This window comes from Oreochromis aureus, linkage group 2 (genome assembly GCF_013358895.1).
Source record: "Oreochromis aureus strain Israel breed Guangdong linkage group 2, ZZ_aureus, whole genome shotgun sequence".
In the NCBI taxonomy this organism is placed as follows: Eukaryota; Metazoa; Chordata; class Actinopteri; order Cichliformes; family Cichlidae; genus Oreochromis; species Oreochromis aureus.
In genome coordinates, this window is record NC_052943.1 from 2,875,086 (window position 1) to 2,895,279 (window position 20,194).

General features: G+C 40.8%; 1 protein-coding gene across 4 annotated transcripts in view; it reads left to right on the plus strand.

The window, feature by feature from the left end:
* Positions 1-18,592, plus strand: part of il1rapl2 (interleukin 1 receptor accessory protein-like 2) — a 375,066-nt gene extending 356,474 nt beyond the window's left edge. Inside the window, exons 10-19 of one of the 4 annotated variants that reach the window (XM_039615227.1) lie at positions 4,412-4,552; positions 5,360-5,420; positions 7,184-7,296; positions 11,313-11,458; positions 12,087-12,164; positions 12,279-12,395; positions 13,928-14,050; positions 15,919-16,149; positions 16,312-16,342; positions 16,586-18,592. In XM_039615227.1, the coding sequence (XP_039471161.1) occupies positions 4,412-4,552; positions 5,360-5,420; positions 7,184-7,296; positions 11,313-11,458; positions 12,087-12,164; positions 12,279-12,395; positions 13,928-14,050; positions 15,919-16,149; positions 16,312-16,342; positions 16,586-16,674 (1,130 nt within the window). In that variant the 3' untranslated portion in view covers positions 16,675-18,592. The remainder of the gene's footprint in view (positions 1-4,411; positions 4,553-5,359; positions 5,421-7,183; positions 7,297-11,312; positions 11,459-12,086; positions 12,165-12,278; positions 12,396-13,927; positions 14,051-15,918; positions 16,150-16,311; positions 16,343-16,585) is intronic. The other 3 variants (XM_039615233.1, XM_039615236.1, XM_039615238.1) reach the window with 3 other exon arrangements.
* Positions 18,593-20,194: the final 1,602 nt, after the last annotated feature.

The following is a 20,194-nucleotide window of genomic DNA, read 5'->3' on the forward strand; positions in this document are numbered from 1 at the left end:
TGCAAAACTGAACACCAATTAGCCAACTACAAAAAGCCCTCAGTTTAGCCATTTCAAGAACTTTGCAAGCATGGATGGAGGGAGAGGAAGAGCAGGAGGAGGAGGAGGTCGAAGAGGCCATGCACGGACCCATATTTCTGATGATATAAGAGCAACTTTGGTGGACCATGTCATCAACCATGGCCTGACCATGAGGGAAGCTGGGCAGAGAGTCCACCCACATCTAAGCCGCTTCACAGTGGCATCTGTAATAAGAACATTCTGACTAGAAAACAGGTATGTCGTCACCTCTCTACCTTCTACTCTACTCAGATGGCTCTTATAGCACTGTTCTACAGTATATCACATGACCATATCAAGTGTACAGGATATTGCAGGGTGCTAATGCTTCTTCTGCAGCCAAAGTGGTAGTTTTGTGAAACATACCATGATTACTTATATTGAAGTACAGTGTTGTACAGTGGATGATACAGTATATACAGTAAAGTACTGTAAGAAAAATAAGCAAACCGATGACAATATGTGGTTGTACGCGTCTCTAGAATGACTCAAAGACCTTCTGGGGAGGGCGCCAACGCCTGTTCACACAACAGCAGGAACTTGCCGTTGTGGACCTAGTGAGGGCAGACAATGCCATCCGTCTCCACCAGCTACGAAAGACAATACTTACAGACAGGCAAGTGCTCAACAACATAAACCATGTGAGCATCACCACCATCAGGCGCATCTTGGGAAAACACAGCATCACCATGAAGCAGCTCTACAGAGTCCCATTTGAGAGGAACAGTGACAGGGTCAAAGGACGTCAAGCTGAATATGTACGGGTAAGTGTAACTGTCCTTTACATTTACAATACAGTATTGGTGAAATCCAGTAGCAGCTGAATATGTACCATATCAGTACCACATGGATCCATTCTGAGGGCTACACAGGTACCTGTGTGATGGGGTGAGGGTTCTGTATGTGTAGCACTGTAGTACAGTAATATGTTCTCTGTTTTTTTACAGCGAATCTTGGCCATGGATGGAGCTGCACAGCCTCATGAATTCATTTTCATTGATGAAGCTGGATTCGACCTGTGCAAAACAAGACGACGGGGTCGTAATGTAATTGGCCAAAGGGCAACTGTGCACGTCCCAGGGCAGCGCGGGGGAATATCACATTGTGTGCCGCCATAAGCCTTGAGGGCTTCTGCATCATCATGCAAAACTAGGTCCATACAATAGCAACATATACTCACATTTCTAGATGCTCTCCATAATATAGTTGTACAGAACAGCCCAGATCAGCCCAGGTTTGTGGTGATATGGGATAATGTCAGTTTCCATCGGGCTGCTCTGGTCCAGGCCTGGTTCTCCAACCACAATCAATTTGAAGTGGTATACTTGCCTCCTTACTCACCATTTTTAAACCCTATAGAGGAATTTTTTTCAGCTTGGAGATGGCGTGTATATGACCGCCAACCACATGTCCGCATGCCTCTTCTGCAGGCAATGGAACAGGCCTGCGGCGACATTCAGGTGATCCATGGATGGTTTCGACATGTAAGAGGATATTTTCCCCGGTGCTTAGCAGGAGAAGACATTGCTTGCGATGTCGATGAGGTCCTGTGGCCAGACCCCAACAGACGGCAGGATCCATGAGCCCACGTATGCACAATTGTCATGATTTTTTGTGTTTACAGTATGTTTGAAAATGTGTCTCCTGCAAATATGCCTCCTGAATAAACAATGAAAATCAAAGACTGCAGTGTTTTATATAAAGTAAACTAGTGTGTTCCCCCTGATCTGAAAGTGTTTGCATATGATGCAAGTATGTGTCACTTTGTCAACAGAGTTACATTTTGACAAAGGAATGTTGGGTTTTGAGAGTAGAGTTTCACTTTGGCACAGATGTGAATGGTATATTTCCCAGTGTTGTGTCATGTTTACTTGTGTTTAGAGTTTTGGCACAATGAGCGAAGTTTTGCAAAATGTGTTCAAGCAACGGGCAGAAACTGTAATACTGTATCGTCTAAACCGAGAGCCGCTTACTGAGAGACACCAGAAAATATTAATTAGGTACTTTAGTTTAGTTTAGTTCAGACAAAACTACGTGTTCTGCAGTTAGTATTAGGCGCAATTGTTGATGCACTTTATGTTGAATTTTAACAATGGACTCACTTACCCTCTACTACAGTGTGTGCTATTCCTTACCATGACTTGATAAATCCATCCGAATAACTGAGTGTGTGTGTGTGTGTGTGTGTGTGTGTGTGTGTGTGTGTGTGTGTGTGTGTGTGTGTGTGTGTGTGTGTGTGTGTGTGTGTGTGTGTGTGTGTGTGTGTGTGTGCGCGTGAAGTGGGTACAGTAATGGATCATATTTCCCACGGTGTCATTCACCAGCCGTGTTCCATTAATCTTCCATACACTCATATTGCCTTGATAGTACTACCATCCATTCACACAACACACTCACACACACAGTCTCAGCTCACACAGGTGTGTGCCCGACACGCTGCTGTAATTTCACCTGTTTCTCTTTGTCAGAGCGGTGGACTTACTTTGTAGTCTGCAGTTCAGTAAAACACAGCATTGCACAGCATGGTGACCCTAAAATTTATTAACTGCAACCAGTGAAAACATGCACGCAAACTGTAAAGCGTGCACTGATGACTACTTACAAGTATCAAACCTGCAAAAGTGTGAGGGTGCGAATGTTCTCTCGTGTGTACCGAAGGTGGGATTATTGTCTCTTTAGCCTCGTGAGCTTTTACTCTTGAACAAGCAAAAAATCCTTATCTGAAAACACGTGTTTTTAGTCTGCAGCTAGCACAAATTCAGTATTTTTTCATTTTTTAATTAATTTTTTTTAAAAGCACTAAGCCTTCACTGCTTTGTCAGACTGGCTCAAACATGGTTCATGTTTTTGGAAAGCTCGACCTTTTCTTAAACCTAACCAAGCAGCTTTAAGTAAGCAAACTGCAAATAAAAGCTACAAAGAAAAAGACCTTCTGAAAGAAAGATTCTCTAGTAGATGCATGTTGTGAAAAAAACTATTTTAAGCTACAACTATCAAAGCAGCAGCAGCAGTTCCTACTTCTGTGTAAGAGTTCATACACAGTGAATTGTAGTAGCTAGCATCTCCGTCACCTGAAAGTAGCCACATTTGAATCACTACATGCTGCACGCAGCTTTTTACCATTTCCAAGAGCAAAATGCTTCACAACTTTTCATCTGTTGCTGGGAACACTGGGTGGATGTAAAGTGGTTACATGATAATTCACTATGAACCTGCCAAAAGTCAAAGATTGAGTGCTTAGAGAATGTGCCACTCAACTGGAGAAGTCATTGTTGTGAAAGTCCTAACTCTGACCCATTTCTTTCACAGCTCGAATCCCCTCATGCAAGGACTTCTGCATTATATAAAACTCAAAGGCTGACGTCTCAGTCTGCTAACATAAGTGCTAACATCTGCATGTGTGTGCTATGGACAACTTTCTACCTCGGACCTACCCCAGCTGCATGAATGCATTGAATGAGCTGCTGAAGTTGTGCTGTAGACGACTGTTTTGAGAAATGTAAAGCCAGAGATATCAACAACCTTGTCCTCCCTTCAACACCAAGCAGTGGCAGCAGATGGCCCCGCCCCTCCCTGTACCTGGTTCTGCTAGAGGTTACTTCCTGTTAAAAGGGAGTTTTTCCTTCCCACTGTCACCAAGTGCTTGCTCATGGAGGGGTCATCTGACTGTTGGAGTTTTCTCTCTATTGTAGGGTCTTTACCTTACAGTATAAATAAATACAACTGAATTCAATATACATATATTCAGGCTATAGATTAGAAATCTTTATGTGTACCATTTCACTCCATGCTGGATTACAGTTGAGATATTCATTCAGTCTCTCACCTCTGACCTGAAGTGCAAAGAGAATTAATGAGCAAATGAGGCAAACAGGTGTTAATTTATTAGCTTCTAATTAAATAGACAGACAGATGATTTTGTGACTCTCATGTTAGCACATCTGGTTCAGTGTGTTTCTATGTGCACTTTTTCTGGGCTTCATAGGTGTGGTTTTCTGCGCTTTCTTTGCAGGCCGTTAATAACTCCTCTAAATGCAGCTGTGATTCATCAAAAAACACATTCAAACGAAAAGCTGATATCAGCATTCTGCATGTTTGTGTGTGTTTGTGTGAGTGAATGAGTTTCCAGCTTCACTGCCGATTTAGAAAAATGTAACAATCTGAAGATAATTGAAGTAAGATTGTTGTCAAAGCAGGCAGATGTGAGCAGTTTATAAAAAAAAGCATTATCTAAATCAGTTTTGAAACACTCTGAGTTATTGGGGGGAAAAGATTTTGCTCTTGCATCAGTTAGTATTCCTCAAAGCAGACTGATCACTGATATAAATTTGTTGCTGTGTATCTCTGGCAGATATGTACCGTCTGGAGTTAGCTGGAGGCCTCGGGGTCATATTGCTGCTGCTGGGAGTCCTAACCGCACTTTATAAATGTTACAACCTGGAGATCATGCTCTGCTACAGGAGACACTTTGGGAGTGATGAAACTGAAGATGGTAAGCTGTTTTGAGTGCTCGCTTTTTCTTCAGCACACTGCAGAAGGGGTCAGACAGGTATCAGAGCGCTGAGGGGTATCAGCATTGATAGGAAGACCAGAGAACTACAAACATGGAGCAAAATAAGAGTTAGACTGTTGCTGCATTCATCGTTGTTGGGAATGAAACAAAGTAAAGCAAAGGAATTGTGCTATTAACGTAAGATCTTCCTGTAGGGCTTCTACACATAGCATAACACAGACTGCAGGATGAGTCTTACAGTACAGCACTGTACAGCGCATAAGATGCACAAGCCTGTAGTGACGTCAAAGAAGGGACTTAATGGAAACAACAGCAGAGCAGAGTAAATGAAAATGAGTTTCTCTTTTTTTTCATCTATTGATGGAATAAGGAGCTATTTGTGCAGCACTTTTCAAAAGTTACACTGACAAAGCAATGCAAGATCACTCCCCGAACAAAACAGCCAAACAGCCAAAAGGAAAATTATAAAGATGTAAGTTTGTAGTATTGATTTAAATTATTGATTTCAAGTTAAGGTCCTAAAGCAGCTGGATTTTCTTAGCCTTGCATTCACAAGTCCAAAAAATGAATTGCTGTTTTCTCATCAAGTCTACATGTATTGATGATCAGGAGCTGTCTACTGCCTTTTAGTGCAATAATTACACAGAAACTGCTAACATATATATATATATACTGTATGAAGCACTGCACTCACAGAAAGACAGGGAAGCCTTGTTGATTGATTTGTCATATCTGCCAAATACTCTTATTTACTGTCCCATGCTCTCTCTGTCTCTCTCTCCACAGATAATAAGGAGTATGATGCCTATCTGTCCTATACTAAAGTGGACCTCGACTCATTGGGCAGGTCAGGTTCCTTGGATGCATGTGTGCAGTGCTGTGTAAACAGATTAGGCGCTAAACTTAAAGTGAGGATTGATACAAATGAAACAAATATCATGTTCAGTTCCTTCAAATAGCAGCAAACACAAAATACTTGAAAGCAAATCAGTATTGCCCCCTTTGACCTGCAGAACAGCTCTGATTGTTTTTGACGCATAGATACTTAGAAGAAGTGAAGCTGATGCAGAAGCACTTTGATCCTGCAGCTGTGAAAAGACTCGAATCCCTTCGCTGAGGAGTTCATGGGCTGAGCGGCTATTTTTACGTCATATTTAAAACATTATATTCATTTCATAAATTATGTTCTCTTTTGGAGTCAAAAATGATGATAAACTGATATCATATAAGTTGTCCCTCGATTTCTCAGTCATATCTTTCCTCTCTGGTTTCAAAAAGCTAAGAAAAAGCCACAGGTAGGGCTTCAGTAACCACTAGATGATGCCATGGTGGCTCAAACTAGCTTTCATATATATATATTTATATATGTATTATATGTATACTTCCTGTAAGCATAGTTCAATTCAATTCAATTTTATTTATATAGCGCCAAATCACAACAAAAGTCGCCTCAAGGCGCTTTATATTGTACAGTAGATCGCACAATAATAAATACAGAGAAAAACCCAACAATCATATGACCCCCTATGAGCAAGCACTTTGGCGACAGTGGGAAGGAAAAACTCCTTTTAACAGGAAGAAACCTCCGGCAGAACCAGGCTCAGGGGAGGCGGGGCCATCTGCTGCGACCGGTTGGGGTGAAAGAAGGAAAACAGGATGAAAGACATGCTGTGGAAGAGAGACAGAGATTAATAACAGATATGACTCGATGCAGAGAGGTCTATTAGCACATAGTGAGTGAGAAAGGTGACTGGAAGGAAAAACTCAATGCATCATGGGAATCCCCGGCAGCCTCACGCTCTATTGCAGCATAACTAAGGGAGGATTCAGGGTCACCTGGTCCAGCCCTAACTATATGCTTTAGCAAAAAGGAAAGTTTTAAGCCTAATCTTGAAAGCTTGCTTCTGTGGTTGAAACTGATTAGACAAACCTCCCTTTTATGTTGAAGAGTGGCAGCTACATGAAAAGGACTTGCTAGCCACAATTCTGTCTGTGCTACAAACATGTTCATTGTTGGCTTGTTAGCATACATCTCTCCTGTGGACTTTAATAGAGCAGGTCACGTTAAAAACCAAGAAATTAATAAATAAATACATAAAATGTTTGATGTTTGTTCAGATTAAATGCAAAAAACTAAACCTAAGAGCCCTACAGTGAGGGGATCTGTTGGCATAGCTTCAATCCACTTGTCACCTCAGAAGGAAGGCTCACAGTGAATCAATACAAATTTGCTCAAAGCGTTCACCTTTACACTCTGATTAAACATCTCTGTCCTGATGGAAGTGGTTCCTTCCTGGATGACAATGCATTGATCTGTACGCTGAGAAGAAAATGATGTAATCACGTGCTACGATCTTTGTACTCACGAGATCAGCCACGAAGATGCAACACGTGCTCGCCTGCACATCAAATGAGAGAATATCTTCTGGAATACAGTGCTCCATCTCTCCTGTGGACTTTAGCAGAGCTGGGCAGCCCACATCTTTACGATGGGTTCCCCTCTAATTTTCCACCTGTGTGCAGGCGTTTGTAGTTAAGTGCATTCGCAGATTGATTTGTCTGTTATTTGATTTTGAATTTGGAGCCAGTGTTTGTTATTCCCTCTCCCAGCAGGACGAGCAGTGACGAGGAAACATTTGCTTTGGAGATCTTACCGGATGTTTTGGAGAAACATTATGGATACAAGCTGTTTATACCAGACAGAGATTTAATACCCAGCAGTAGTAAGTATCAATCTGTGTATCTACCTACACACATGCACACACACACTGTGTCTCTGTGTAATTCAAACCCTGCTACCCAGAATTCATCTCTCTGTCAGAATAAATAAGAACATATGTGGATCTTCATCATAACACACTTACAGCCACACACGTATCTGTGTCAGCTCTCAGATGTACGCCACATGTACCACATGCCTTACCACAATTTCATTTATTTGTTCACAAACACACACGTATGCACACGTGCACACATGCTTGTACCCTCTCACAATTTGTCATCATTTCTTGGCTCCTGTGTCACTCTGTCCAACTGGAGGGGAAAATATGATTGTTATTGCTGTAATCTGTCACTGGTCAAACCTGGCTCATTCACACACACACATATATGTATTTATATATACTGTATATATATATATGTATGTATACAGTATATGTATACATGCACGCAAAAGCAGACAACATCTCAAGCAATGTGGTAACATGCCACTTAATACAATTGACGTCTTTTGTAGCAAAGATGTGACTGTCATCAAACCAGGATGTGGAGCTCTCACAGGTATTGTTAATAATGTCTGGTGCAAAGCCCATAAACACATTTGTGTCATTTTGGGTAGCATGTGTGAAACCAATCTTGCACTTCCAACACTCTGACCTCTCTTATGAACTTGAGGGATATCCCATTCTTAATCTAGATGTCAGCCCGCTTTTGCAGATATAACAGCTTCAACTCCTCTGGGAAGTCTTTCCACAAGGTTTAGGAGTGTATTTATGGGATTATCTGACCGTGTATTTGAGAGGTCAGACTGGTGTTGGACGAGAAGGCCTGGCTCGCAGTCTCCACTCTAATTCATCCCAAAGGTGTTCTATCTGGTTGACCACAGAGGTCAGGACTCTGTGCAGGCCAGTCAAGGCTTCCACACCAAACTCACTCATCCATGTCTTTATGGACCTTCCTTTGTGCACAGTTGTGCAGTTGTGTTGGAACAGGGAGGGGGCATCACCAAACTGTTCTTAAAAGTTAGGAGTATGAAGTTGTCCAATATGTTTATATTAGCTTATAGTTAGGGCTGGATCAGCTGACCCTGAATCCTCCCTTAGATGCGTTGGAATAGGCCTAAGCTGCTGGGGGCTTCCCCTCTGTGTTTATGCACCACTCTGCACTTAATCACTAGTTCACTAGCTGGGACAACATCCTCATTTTAGGTTTGCCAGCATTTTTAGTAGATAATGGCAGATGGCTGAGCATGAATTGAGGCTGCGGTTTGGAGAAGGCGGCAGCTCCCAAGTTGGGCAGATCCATATGCACTAATGAGAAGGGAATACATTCAAAGAAAGAGGGAGGGTGGGGCACGAAAACAAAAATGAACAATTTGTAGTGCTGGGTGGGTCATAGAACCAGAAGTGTTCTATATGTGTCCTTAGACATTTTCAGCCCAGAAAGTTCACTCAGTCATTCGAGGAAACCAAGCACTTAGTCAGAAGGAGAGCAGAGTAACTATTAGACTTCACCAAGTGGCCAAAAACATGGTTACAAATATTATGATCATAGTCTGTGTCCGTATGTCTCTTCTATAACTCCGCCTACACTCCTAAATTAATCTGGATAATTAAAAATATATTATCAACATTTTTTTTATATATAGAATGTTACATATAATAATATAACACTCAAATTCTTACAAATGATATCTCAAAAGAACATCAACATTAAACATGTACACTGCCGTTTGTTAACACATTATGCTAAACAATTTTTAGTGCTCTGGTATTTTGAGGAATGTGTCGTTCTAATTATTTTAATAATACATTTTTAAATAAGTATTTCTTAAACAGTGTCCCTAATACTGCCTCAAACTGACTGCTTTGTCTCATATAATGAATATGTAGCTTTCAAAGAAGAACATAACAGAGCACATCCTGCAAAGGCCTCTCTAGACCAGCATGGAAGCAAACTGGACAGTCCAATTCAAGGTAGTATAAAAATAAATAAATATAAATAAATAAGACATGGTATTCGAGCTCAGTGCTGAAGAAATTCTAAATTCAGATTCAGCAGTGTCTGAGGTCCCTGAGTTCTAATGCGTGAAATAAAATAATACCGCTATCATTTCCTGTGTACTCGCTTTTTGGTACCAGAATCACCTTGTCCTCAAAACGTCAAACCAAAAAATATACACCGACTGAAATAACCGTATAATGTGGCACAAAAGACACATGCTAATATGTGCTCTTTGAATTATTTAACATTTTCTCCTGAAATACATAAATATGTTTACTTAAGTATGGTTCATAATGAAAAGCCACACTCTACGTGACCTTAGCTAAAATTATGGCCCTTCCCGACGCACCCGGCAGACGAAAAAGTCATATTTCCTGTGTTTGCCCTGAAAACATCCTAAAAACAAATATCCCCTGTGCATATCTTCACGTGTAACTTTTTCCAGGTTTATTTATGCCTACACTGAAGAAGAGTCTTTTCATTGGTAACCAAAGCTGCTGAAAGAGCGGCATGGCAATGCGACCCAAAACACACCATTCAATTATTCACTCCACTTAACCCTCTGAAATGAACAGGAGAGCGAGAAATAAATAACAAGGAACAGAAAGCAGTGGGTACAGGGTCACTGGTTATTTTATTAATTGATTTACATAAACCTCACAAATGGGGGAGCAGGAAGCAGTCAAGGGCAAGCGAGACGCAAGGAGGTGTTAATGTGAGAGGGAAAATGTAAAAAAATGGAGGCAGAAAGGCTAACCAAGAGAAACAGAAGAGAAAGAGAATGAATTTGGGGATGTACTGTACTATTTGTGCCCCTCAAATTGAGCGTGAAATTGCAATGTGTTGTTGGAGAGTCTGTCATTAATTTAGTTAGCAGAGATGGAGAAAGAGAGAGGTATTTAGACGGGGGGTGGGGGGAGCTGTCGTTCAATGAACACAAAGTTTTCATACATTTTCTGTAACTACAAATTTCAGAAATAATGAGCAATTTTAGTGTTCCAAGAAAACAGACACACACACGCACACACTGAATGTTGCGAACAAGTAATTGGGTCGTTTGTTAAGACAGGTTTTCACTGGGTTTGGCGAGAAGGCTACTTAATGCTGAAGCACACAGTAGCTTCACCTCATATTAACTCACCGTCCACATCCCATCACCTGCCACTTCTCCTCATCAACTTCACATATTCCTCACTAAGTTATAAGTAACAACCGGCGATGGTGGCTCAGCACAACTCTGATCCCCATTTAAGAGCTGACTGCACCGGGCTGTGTCAGAGCCAAAGTTCTTGCACAAGCATTTCTGTCACTCCGTTATAGCCGCCCGTCGCTCACCTCGGGCATGTATGGACGAATCAACTTGACACATGCAGGAAGCGGGGGCAAGTGTTGCTGTGCGAGATGTTTACCTTACATACTGTAATGGTAATTCACTTCTTGCCTCCTGCTTTGTCTTCGTCAAAGCTGCTGGAGCTTTCCGTGTAATCCAACAAGAATTAAAACCTCTTAGTAATTTTGGAGAAAGAAATGCACGACTGTTACAGGATTAGTTCAGCACTGACAATATTAAGAGCAAAAGCCTATTACCCTGCTTTTTTGTAATTTCTGTTTTGGCTCACAACAAAATCTAAAAACACAGGAAACTTGGTATTGCACCATCATGTGGATATTCATGGAAACCTTTTAGTAATAACAGAATGAAAGGAAAAGGTTGACTTTTCTTTTTCAATTTCAATTCAATTTTATTTATACAACACCAAATCACAACAACAGTCGCCTCAAGGCGCTTTATATTGTAAGGTTGACCCTACAATAATACATACAGAGAAAACAATCATATGACCCCCTAAGAACAAGCACTTTGGCAACAGTGGGAAGGAAAAACTCCCTTTTAACAGGAAGAAACCTCCGGCAGAACCAGGCTCAGGGAGGGGCGGGGCCATCTGCCGAGTTGGCCATCTGCCGAGTTGTCCCTTCCCTATTCATTCCTCTTCCTCTCCATATGCGTCTCTCCCAGCCTACATTGAGGACTTGGCTCGTAGCGTGGAGCAGAGCAGACGTCTGATCATCGTTTTAACACCAGAGTTTGTTGCCAAAAGAGGCTGGAGCATCTTCCAGATAGAGACACGCCTCCACTCAATGCTTGTTACCGGGGAGATCAAGGTATGGATTCAAAGGTCAAAGGTAAAAATCTAGAGGACAGACATTTTTCCAACTTGACTGCATTATTATTCTTAACAGTTTGAAAATAGAAGGCAAGAAGACTTCTTTAGGTTTGTGAAGACCTTTCCCTCGCATCTAAGAGGTTTCTTTGGTTAAGGTGGAGAGTCCCAGGTATTTAAACCATAGTTGGGGTTGTTCCCTTTGGAGTGGTTGTTGGCCCACTATTGATGATGTGAGTCACCAGATGAATTAAAACCAAAAATAAGGGTAAAACCACTGTGAGACTTTGTCCCACCCCATCATGTGACCTAATGAGGTCGTCTGAGTATGAGTTGGGGGTTTAAGCACCTGGATTGCAGGTGGCTGATAACTGAGAGACAACCTCTACTAGGGGTTAAATACCTGGAGCTGCCCGCCTTTTGTTTTTAGAACTGAAGAAGCCGCTTGAATGAGAGGTGAAATATCTTTACAAACTTAAAGAGTTCCACTCACCTTCTGTGTTCAAGCTCTTACCACTACCATAACCTGGATTACTGGTAACCTACACGGACATCGCATTATTACACATGCAAGTTTTGATGGGGAACGTTCTCTGTTTAGAAATCTCTCCGTGTTCCTGTGTGTCTAGGTGATCATGATAGAGTGTGCAGACCTGAAGAATGTCATCAACTACCAAGAAGTGGAAGCACTTAAACATACCATCAAGGTATGCAGAAAGGGCGGACGAATGAAAGGATGGAGAGTTTATGCGGTGACCTGAAGGGTTATCACCAGCCAGAATGGCAAAATCTTTTTTTTTAATTTGTCTTCTTCTCTTCAGGTTTTATCCATCATCAAGTGGAGGGGTCCTAAGAGCAATGAGCTATCATCTAAGTTTTGGAAACAGGTGGTCTATGAGATGCCCGCTAAACGCAGAGAGACACTGTCCAGACGTCAGGTACTCTTCTTCTTTTTTCATGTATTCTCTATATACTTTGTCTTTCTACAGTGGTATAGCCTCCACTCTGGGACTGATTTATGACCCCTGAAAATAAATGTCATAAAAAAAACAAGTCTACAATACATGTGCGACTACAGGTGATAAAAATATATTGGACAGCATCTGAATTTGTTCATGTATCATTACAGAAACCCTTAAACTCAGACATCTTCATCTATAGCTATATTAATAATGTCCATTTCATGCATGGGGCCAAGAATTCTACTGAGATGCATTCTTTCCTTGGGCGCATTCAAACAGGCAGATGGCCTTTAAAATGTCTGCAAAACAAAGGTAATGTATTAAAATTGGAATCACAGCAAAGCAAAATGTGTAGATGTTTACCACGCCTCGGGTGGCGTATGCCCTGATTAGCAAATAAATGTTTTCCTGCTGCTTTCTTTCCTGAAGAATGATGATACACAGAGAATACTAACAACAAATGCAACAATGTGGTGATATCATTCTAATGTCTTCTTCTACTCTAATAATTGATGTCATGGAATCTAGATGGTATTTAAGTGTGTCAAATTATTTAATGCACCAGGGCTTAGATTATGCTATTCAAAATGCCAATATGACTTTAAACAAGGGCAAAAAAAATCACATTTGACTTGATTTCAAACTTAAAACAGCTTTAAAAAAAAAAGGCCAAGGAAACATGGTGGTGCAGTGCTTTCATTGGCCAGCTGGGGTCTTTCTGTGTGGCGTTTACATGTTGTCCCCCGTACTTGCATGGGTTCTCTTCAGGTTTTTCAGCTTCCTCACACAATCTAAAGGCATTCACAGGTTAGGTTCATTGTAATTCGCAGTAGCATAGGTGGAAACTCGAAATAAAGTTGTTGAATGACTGTATGTCTCTCTGTGTTGACCTTGCAATAGACTGTCTCAAAGACTCCAGCATCCATCCATCCAACCTCCAACAGAGGATGCATGGATGGATGGATGCATGGATGCATGGATGGATGCATGGATGCATGGATGGATGGATGGATGGATGGATGGGAGGATGGATGGATTTATTTTAGGGAGTATGATGTAAGGCTAAAGACCGCCTTTTTTTTTAATTGTATAAGAATGTTCAAGAATTTAAGGCATCCATGAGCAGCATACACTAATGGTACTCGGGTGTGTTTTGACCCCCTCACAACCACTAACACTTTCAACCTTGGAGAATGAAATTTTCACCCCGTCCAATATTTTTGCGCACCTGTAGGTTTTAAAAGCTTTTCGATGGCGCTAAAACACAGAGGCATAAGGTCCAAAGTGCAGAGACAGTATTTGTATGCTGGGTCCTTCTTGTTTACTTTCACAGCTTTGTTGGTTCAATCTTTTCACGAGATTGTTGAAAACAAGAAATGTGCAGAATATACATTAGTTTTTAGTATTTTAAAATACAGGATAATATGTTCCAGTCATTGTTGTTATCACCATGAGTATTGGAATATTCAAATTTTGACTCACTGTTGGAGGAATCTCTGCGTTAACAGGTAATGGATTCTGGTGAACAGGGTCTCTTTGGTGACCTACAGACCACAGTCTCCACTATTGCCATGACAACCACTTCTGCCTCCCTGGCGCCCCCTAATGAGAGTCGGCATGGACACCATCAGGTCAGCACATGTCTTTTAGTTCGAACTTTTATTAATTAGGAGATGGTGTTTCTGAAATCAGTATATTTTGACCTTGGCACTGCACTATAACAACATTAATCTCAAAAGCACAGATTTAGATGATCGTTGCTACACTTGTAAATAAACTTGTTCCTGAACTTTGGGCTACCTCGTGAGAGCAGATGATCAGGAACGATGCATTGTTACCTGTTTGATATTATAGTAAAGCCAAAAGTTTCAGTTATTCATTTTCACTGTTACATTTTTAATATCACACATACATGCGGGCATAAAACACGTTAGGATTTTAATGCAACTTAGTCAACTTTCAATTCTTCTTTTTCTGTATCTGAGTCTAGTTTTTATATTACAGTAAAATTAATACAAGTTGAGAGGGAAAAAACACAGCTGAACAAGTTGTGTAGAGTTATATGATTTAATAAGACTGAATTTCAGTTATTTTATAAAGCAATACCAGGTTCTATATTATTATAGTACTGTATTAAAGTCTTGGCCCACCCCACATTTATTTATAGTCTTGGAAATTGGGAAATAGGTAAAGTGTATAATTGAAACTTGTGGATCCAACAGACATGGGAAAACGGTATATAAGGCAAAAACGGAGTGTGTACAGTTCTAATGGGTTTGAAAGTCAGTATGTGTTATGACCACCTTTGTTCTTCAGCACAGTCTGAACCCTCACAGTCATGTCATTTCTTCAAGTAGTCCTCAAGAATAGTTCACCGGGCTCCTGGAAGGATGTTCAAAGTACTTCTTTGAATGTTGGTTGCCTTTCGTTGTGTTCTCTTTCCCACACTGCTTCAGTAATGTTGAGCTCCAGGATCTGGGGGAGGCCATGCAATGACTGATAGTGCTTCATTGTGTATTTTTCTATCCCGGTATACTTTTACTGTACCAGCAGTGTGTTTGGGGTCAATGTTATACTGAAAAAGCCAGAGCCAGTCAAATGCTTTCAAGATGGTTTTTACATGGTGGATCAAACTCTGACTGTACTTTTCTGTATTTGTAATTCCATCAATTTTAAAAAGCTGTCCAACATCACTGGCTCATATGCAGCCTAAAACCATGACAGAGCCTCAACCTGCTTTTACCGATGACTGTAGCCACTCACTGTTGTACATACTGATAACAATTTGAACCATTTCACATTTGAATTCATGACTCCACTTACTCCAAGTCCTCTTGCCAATTATTTGTAGTCCAGTTTTCGCAATTTGCCATACCTGAGTTTTTCTCCCTGTCCCCATTCCTTACCAGTGACTTTCTTAGAGCTATCCTTCCACTAAGACCATTTGTGATGAGACTTTGGCTTTGGTCACCAGGACATTAAAACTGCATGTATATAACCACCGGTCAACTCTAATAAAAACTGAATAAAAAAGTTTTCTGACTTTGTCCCATAATAAAGTTTTAAAAGTTTTTCCACCACAGAGTTCAGCTCAGAACTCTTTGAGTGCCATGGATCCCTCTTTAATGTTTGTGGCTATGTTCTGACTGTTTCTGTGCTTCTTATGTTTCCACTGCTGTGTTTTCAAATGTACAGTTTGGACTAGAAAGTTTGTTTCAGTTGTTTAAAACTTGCCTTTGAATTGATATCGGACGGAATCCGGGGATTTCACTTTTTCCTGTGTTTAGCTCCATTTTGAAAAATAAGTGAAACTCTAGCTTGATTTATTTTGAACACATTACAAAGTTCATGTTTTACAATTATCTTGTTTTCATAGTTCACCCAGAAGCTAACAGAAGTCTACAAAAGCATTTTCATGATGAATGCTTCGTATTTAATCGCCTCTTGCAATAATGCTGAAGCTAATGAAAGTTACCAGAGTCATGTCTTTTACACACAGGTCGCCTTGGCAACAGAGATCCCTGACTACAACCAGATGACCTTGCCATTAGGAGGGGGTCACAGTGCTACAGCAGCTCAAATGCGGCATTTCTGCCGCAGCTATGAGTTCCAACTTCCCCCACAGCCCTCACCCCCACTTCCACCTCCCTCCACGGTGCAGTTCTCCACTCTGGGCCCCGGTGGGCGCCATGTCTATTGCAATATCCCTATGACACTGCTGAATGGACAGGTGGGAGAAAAGACTAAGCCTCGTATATGTATGATTTTCCTAGTTAGTCCCCAGCACCCAACATCAGCACAGTGTATCCTTTTCTAAAGTTTGCTTGCTGTTATCTGTTTGCATGTACTCAGAGCTTAAACACAATAAAAATAAATCCTCTCTTCTCCCCAGGGGTTCAGAGCAGTTCACTGGGGAACAAGAGGTCTGTTTGAATAAAAGAAAATATAGAAAGAAAACAATATCTTCATATCATCTAGCCTGAAAACATGTTTATTCTAACAGACTGGGAAATGAAATGCAGTACAGTTGTTATGTTTAAGTCATGGCACAGTATTGGCATGCAATAGTTCGTTATACCGTAGAAAGAAGCACCATTAAATTTTTGATAGCAGTTGCAATGTTGGCAAGGTTAGTGCTAATCACGGTGGTGCTGTGTGTTTCCCAGGTGCAACAGAGCAATACCCTTGGGAAGAAGCCAGAACTCCACCTGAACAGCACCTTTGTACCCCTCACCAGCAGAGAACTAAGCTCTGACATCTGGTAGTTGGACTTCTCAGCTGATACTGGACTACAAACAGGTTTACAGACTGCTTTTCACTGGCTTTGTGTAGACTGGCGGGTCGTCTGGTTTTCATCAGGTTTTTGGACTGTGTGCAGACTTGGCGTTGGACTGCCCATCGACTGCTTTTGGGCCACTCATTCCCAGCTGTGAATAAAAGACTACCGAAAGACCGCAGAAGGCTTGGCATCACACTTATTAGGAGAGTGGCTGTAAACTGCTTACAGAAAAACTGGGATTATACAAAGGATTGCACTCTGATTTTGGACCTATTACCTGGTAACAGGCTGATGCCAGCTGGAATGTACACTGCTGGCATGACCGTGTGTCCTTGACATACTGGCAAAAAGTTCCTGACTGGTCATGTTGAGTTTGTGGAAAGGAATAAGGAAACGTAAGAACTAGAAAAGTTAACGAAGGGATCCTGAGTACTTCAATCGTGGGTATCCGCCGTTTGTAGTACTCTATTTGTTCAACAGGCAGTTTGGATCTTGGAGCACTAAAACAGCACCTTTTAAGTCTGCTCACAAACCAGCTGTTGTGAAAACCAGTTGACTTGTCAGCTCAGACAAACAAGACGTAGCGTAATCTAAGAATGCCAATTGATCTACTTATGCGAGCTCTCATCTACCTGTTGACTAGGTGGCTTGTCGGGCAGACAAGGCAGACATCAAGCAATGATTTTGGAATACCAGACCACCTTAAATCAACTAGTCAACCTCTTGAAATATTGCTCTAGAGCAAGCTAGCTACCTGGTTTGGCTCTCAGGAGCTGAACTAGACTTCAGAAATGTTTTTCAACAAGAAAAACAAGAGGAAGTGACACGTAAAGGCTGAAACTGCTTAATGACTGAGAAAGCACAGTTAGGCAGAAACTAGCTAGTTGCATAGACTAGTTGGCTGAAAGGATAGCTAGTACTTGAGGTAGGTGTGTTTAAGGGCACAGCGAGCCTGGAAACCAGCCAGTCCATCACCAACAGATGAACTGTCAGATTTAACACCAAGCTAAAAGCATAAAGGACTTGGCTTTTTTCTATTTGCATGACCACCCATTTAGATTAAAAAAAAGAATAATAATCAAACAAACATAGATAAAAGAGTAAATGACACAATCATTTGTCGAAGCCTCTTTTAATATGGAGGGTATAAACATCCTATGTTGATACAGTATATTTGTTTTCTGTCTGGCCATGATTCAATGATAAAAAGTGATAAAGGGAAAAAAGGAGGTGTCCCTCCAAAAACATTTGGGTTATTTATTTTGTCACGTTTTATTTACGGGTTTTATCCTTTTAGAAGGTTGTTGAGAATTTTTACCAGGCTTTGTTTTTACTGTCTGTTTGTTACAATAATCTTTGTACAGCTTCCATAACCTCTGTATAGACCTATACATGACAGTGATTTGTTCCCTACAGTTTCTGTTAACACTCACATTAAGTGTTCTCCGAGTATGGCTCCACAGCCACTTTTTTGGTTGCTTTTGTTCTGTTTCTCTTTTCATCGATGGATGGATGTCTTACGGCAGTATGACCCTGCTAACGGACTGATCTTTTGAACCTTACCACTACCAGTCAGCCAAAAGGGGGCTTCACTGCATAAAAAGCTGTACTCCAAGCTGAATCAGACCACATTCTTCTTTGTGAGCTTTAAAAAAGAAAAACAAGATTATTAAGATAATATTTAAGCAAAGTGGGTAATGTTTTGAATTTACACAGAGCTACTGTCATTGTCTTATTAGAACCAATGAATTCTGGATATTTGAGATTGTTTGATACAATAATTAATTATTTGAGTTGTTATATTCAATGGCAATATACAGTCTAGTGGTTGTCCTTTAATTTCTGACTATTTCTTTGACTATTCTTTGGATATATTGGTTGAATAATTTAACTGCGAGCAAATAAAACTTATATGAGTTGTTTTATAGATTTTGGATCGACTGTTGTCTGACATGGTCAACTTTTTTTCCTCTTTTTTTCCTGGCACAATTATTTTTTTTCATTTTCTGTTTATTGCCTAACCAGATGTGTTGTCGCAAGCTGTCTGGCATTTCCTCCAACTGTTAGCTTACTTTGTGTCACCCCTGTCACGAATCATTTTCTTTGAATTGCACTTCTCATGGCTTTATCCTCGTCTTCAGAGGTCACTTAGATTTCCTCGTAACTGTGACACCAATAACTGTCTGGAGTTTTTTTCTGCGAAATGGTTTCAGCCGTTACTCAGTGACTCGCATGTCCTTTGTCACATGCAGACATGACTAGCACATATTTCTCTGCCGAGTGTCGAAAGGCATGAGCTAACATATTTGCCTGAAGTGCACAGGCAGGTTTTTTATGCAAATTCTCAAGATGCGCTGCATGGAGTTGAGCACAAGGAGTGAAGCTGTCCAACAGGCCTGGAGCAAGCAGGTTTTTAGAGCGCCTGAAAATTACAGCAGCTTGTCTGGCCTAGACATGTAGCCCCCCCCCCCGCCCAAGTCCTGATGGGAAGTTCAGGCTGCAATTGCGGCACTTCACCGGGGTCAACACTATCAATAGTAGCTCCTCACCTTTTCAAGGGACCAAGTTAGTATTGCCAAGGACCCACGGCATCCACATATTCGTGGAGGAGACGCAGGACTTGTTGCAATAAAGAAACCATTGAAAATGTTCCTCTAACAACCTCTCATTGGTTGGTTGGTACTATTTCACATGCCTAATCTGAACAGACCAGAAGCGTAGCTACTTATGAATATATAGGTTCAACACTGGAGATGATTCTGTTCTGTGACCCTTTCAGTATAAATCATCCTGTTTAGACATTCAGAGTGATGTCGAAATATATCATAAGTTACAGATATAACCATGGATCTATGAGAAAGGATGATCACCTTTAGTTATTTGAGATAAATGGACAATCTGGAGGTAAGTGTGGTAAACCTCACCCTTATAGGAAGCTCCACCTGCTGGGCCACGGGCATCACTTTGTTTACATAATATTATGATCACTATGATCTGTGGTCTCATAGTTGCATTAATATTGAATTGCACATTGTATCGCTTCGAATACTGTTTAAGTACTGAGTCAGAAACTGCTTATTTGTGTTATTATTCCTTTATCATTTTTTCCCATATGACTTGACAACCACACAATGGGCAAATATTCCACAGTATCATTTAGTGTGTAAATTGGAATAACTTTTGCAAAGCAGTTGACCAATCTGGAGCAGACATTACTGATAAGAGCTGGAAACCTGAGATGATGCTGTAGTTTGCACATCTCCATGTCTAAATAACAGGCACTGTTTTTTATCTCTAGGTTGGCTGTTAAAAGCTTAATAGCAAGGTCAACAACCTGTATACTATATATAGCAGAAAGTAAGCAACATTATAGCCTCTATTAGATAGTTACATCAGTTACATGTGACATTTATACATTGATTTTTTTTTTTACAAACAGCATTAAAAATTTTACAGGTTTGACTTGAGCTTGAATGTGAACACTTATTGCAAAACC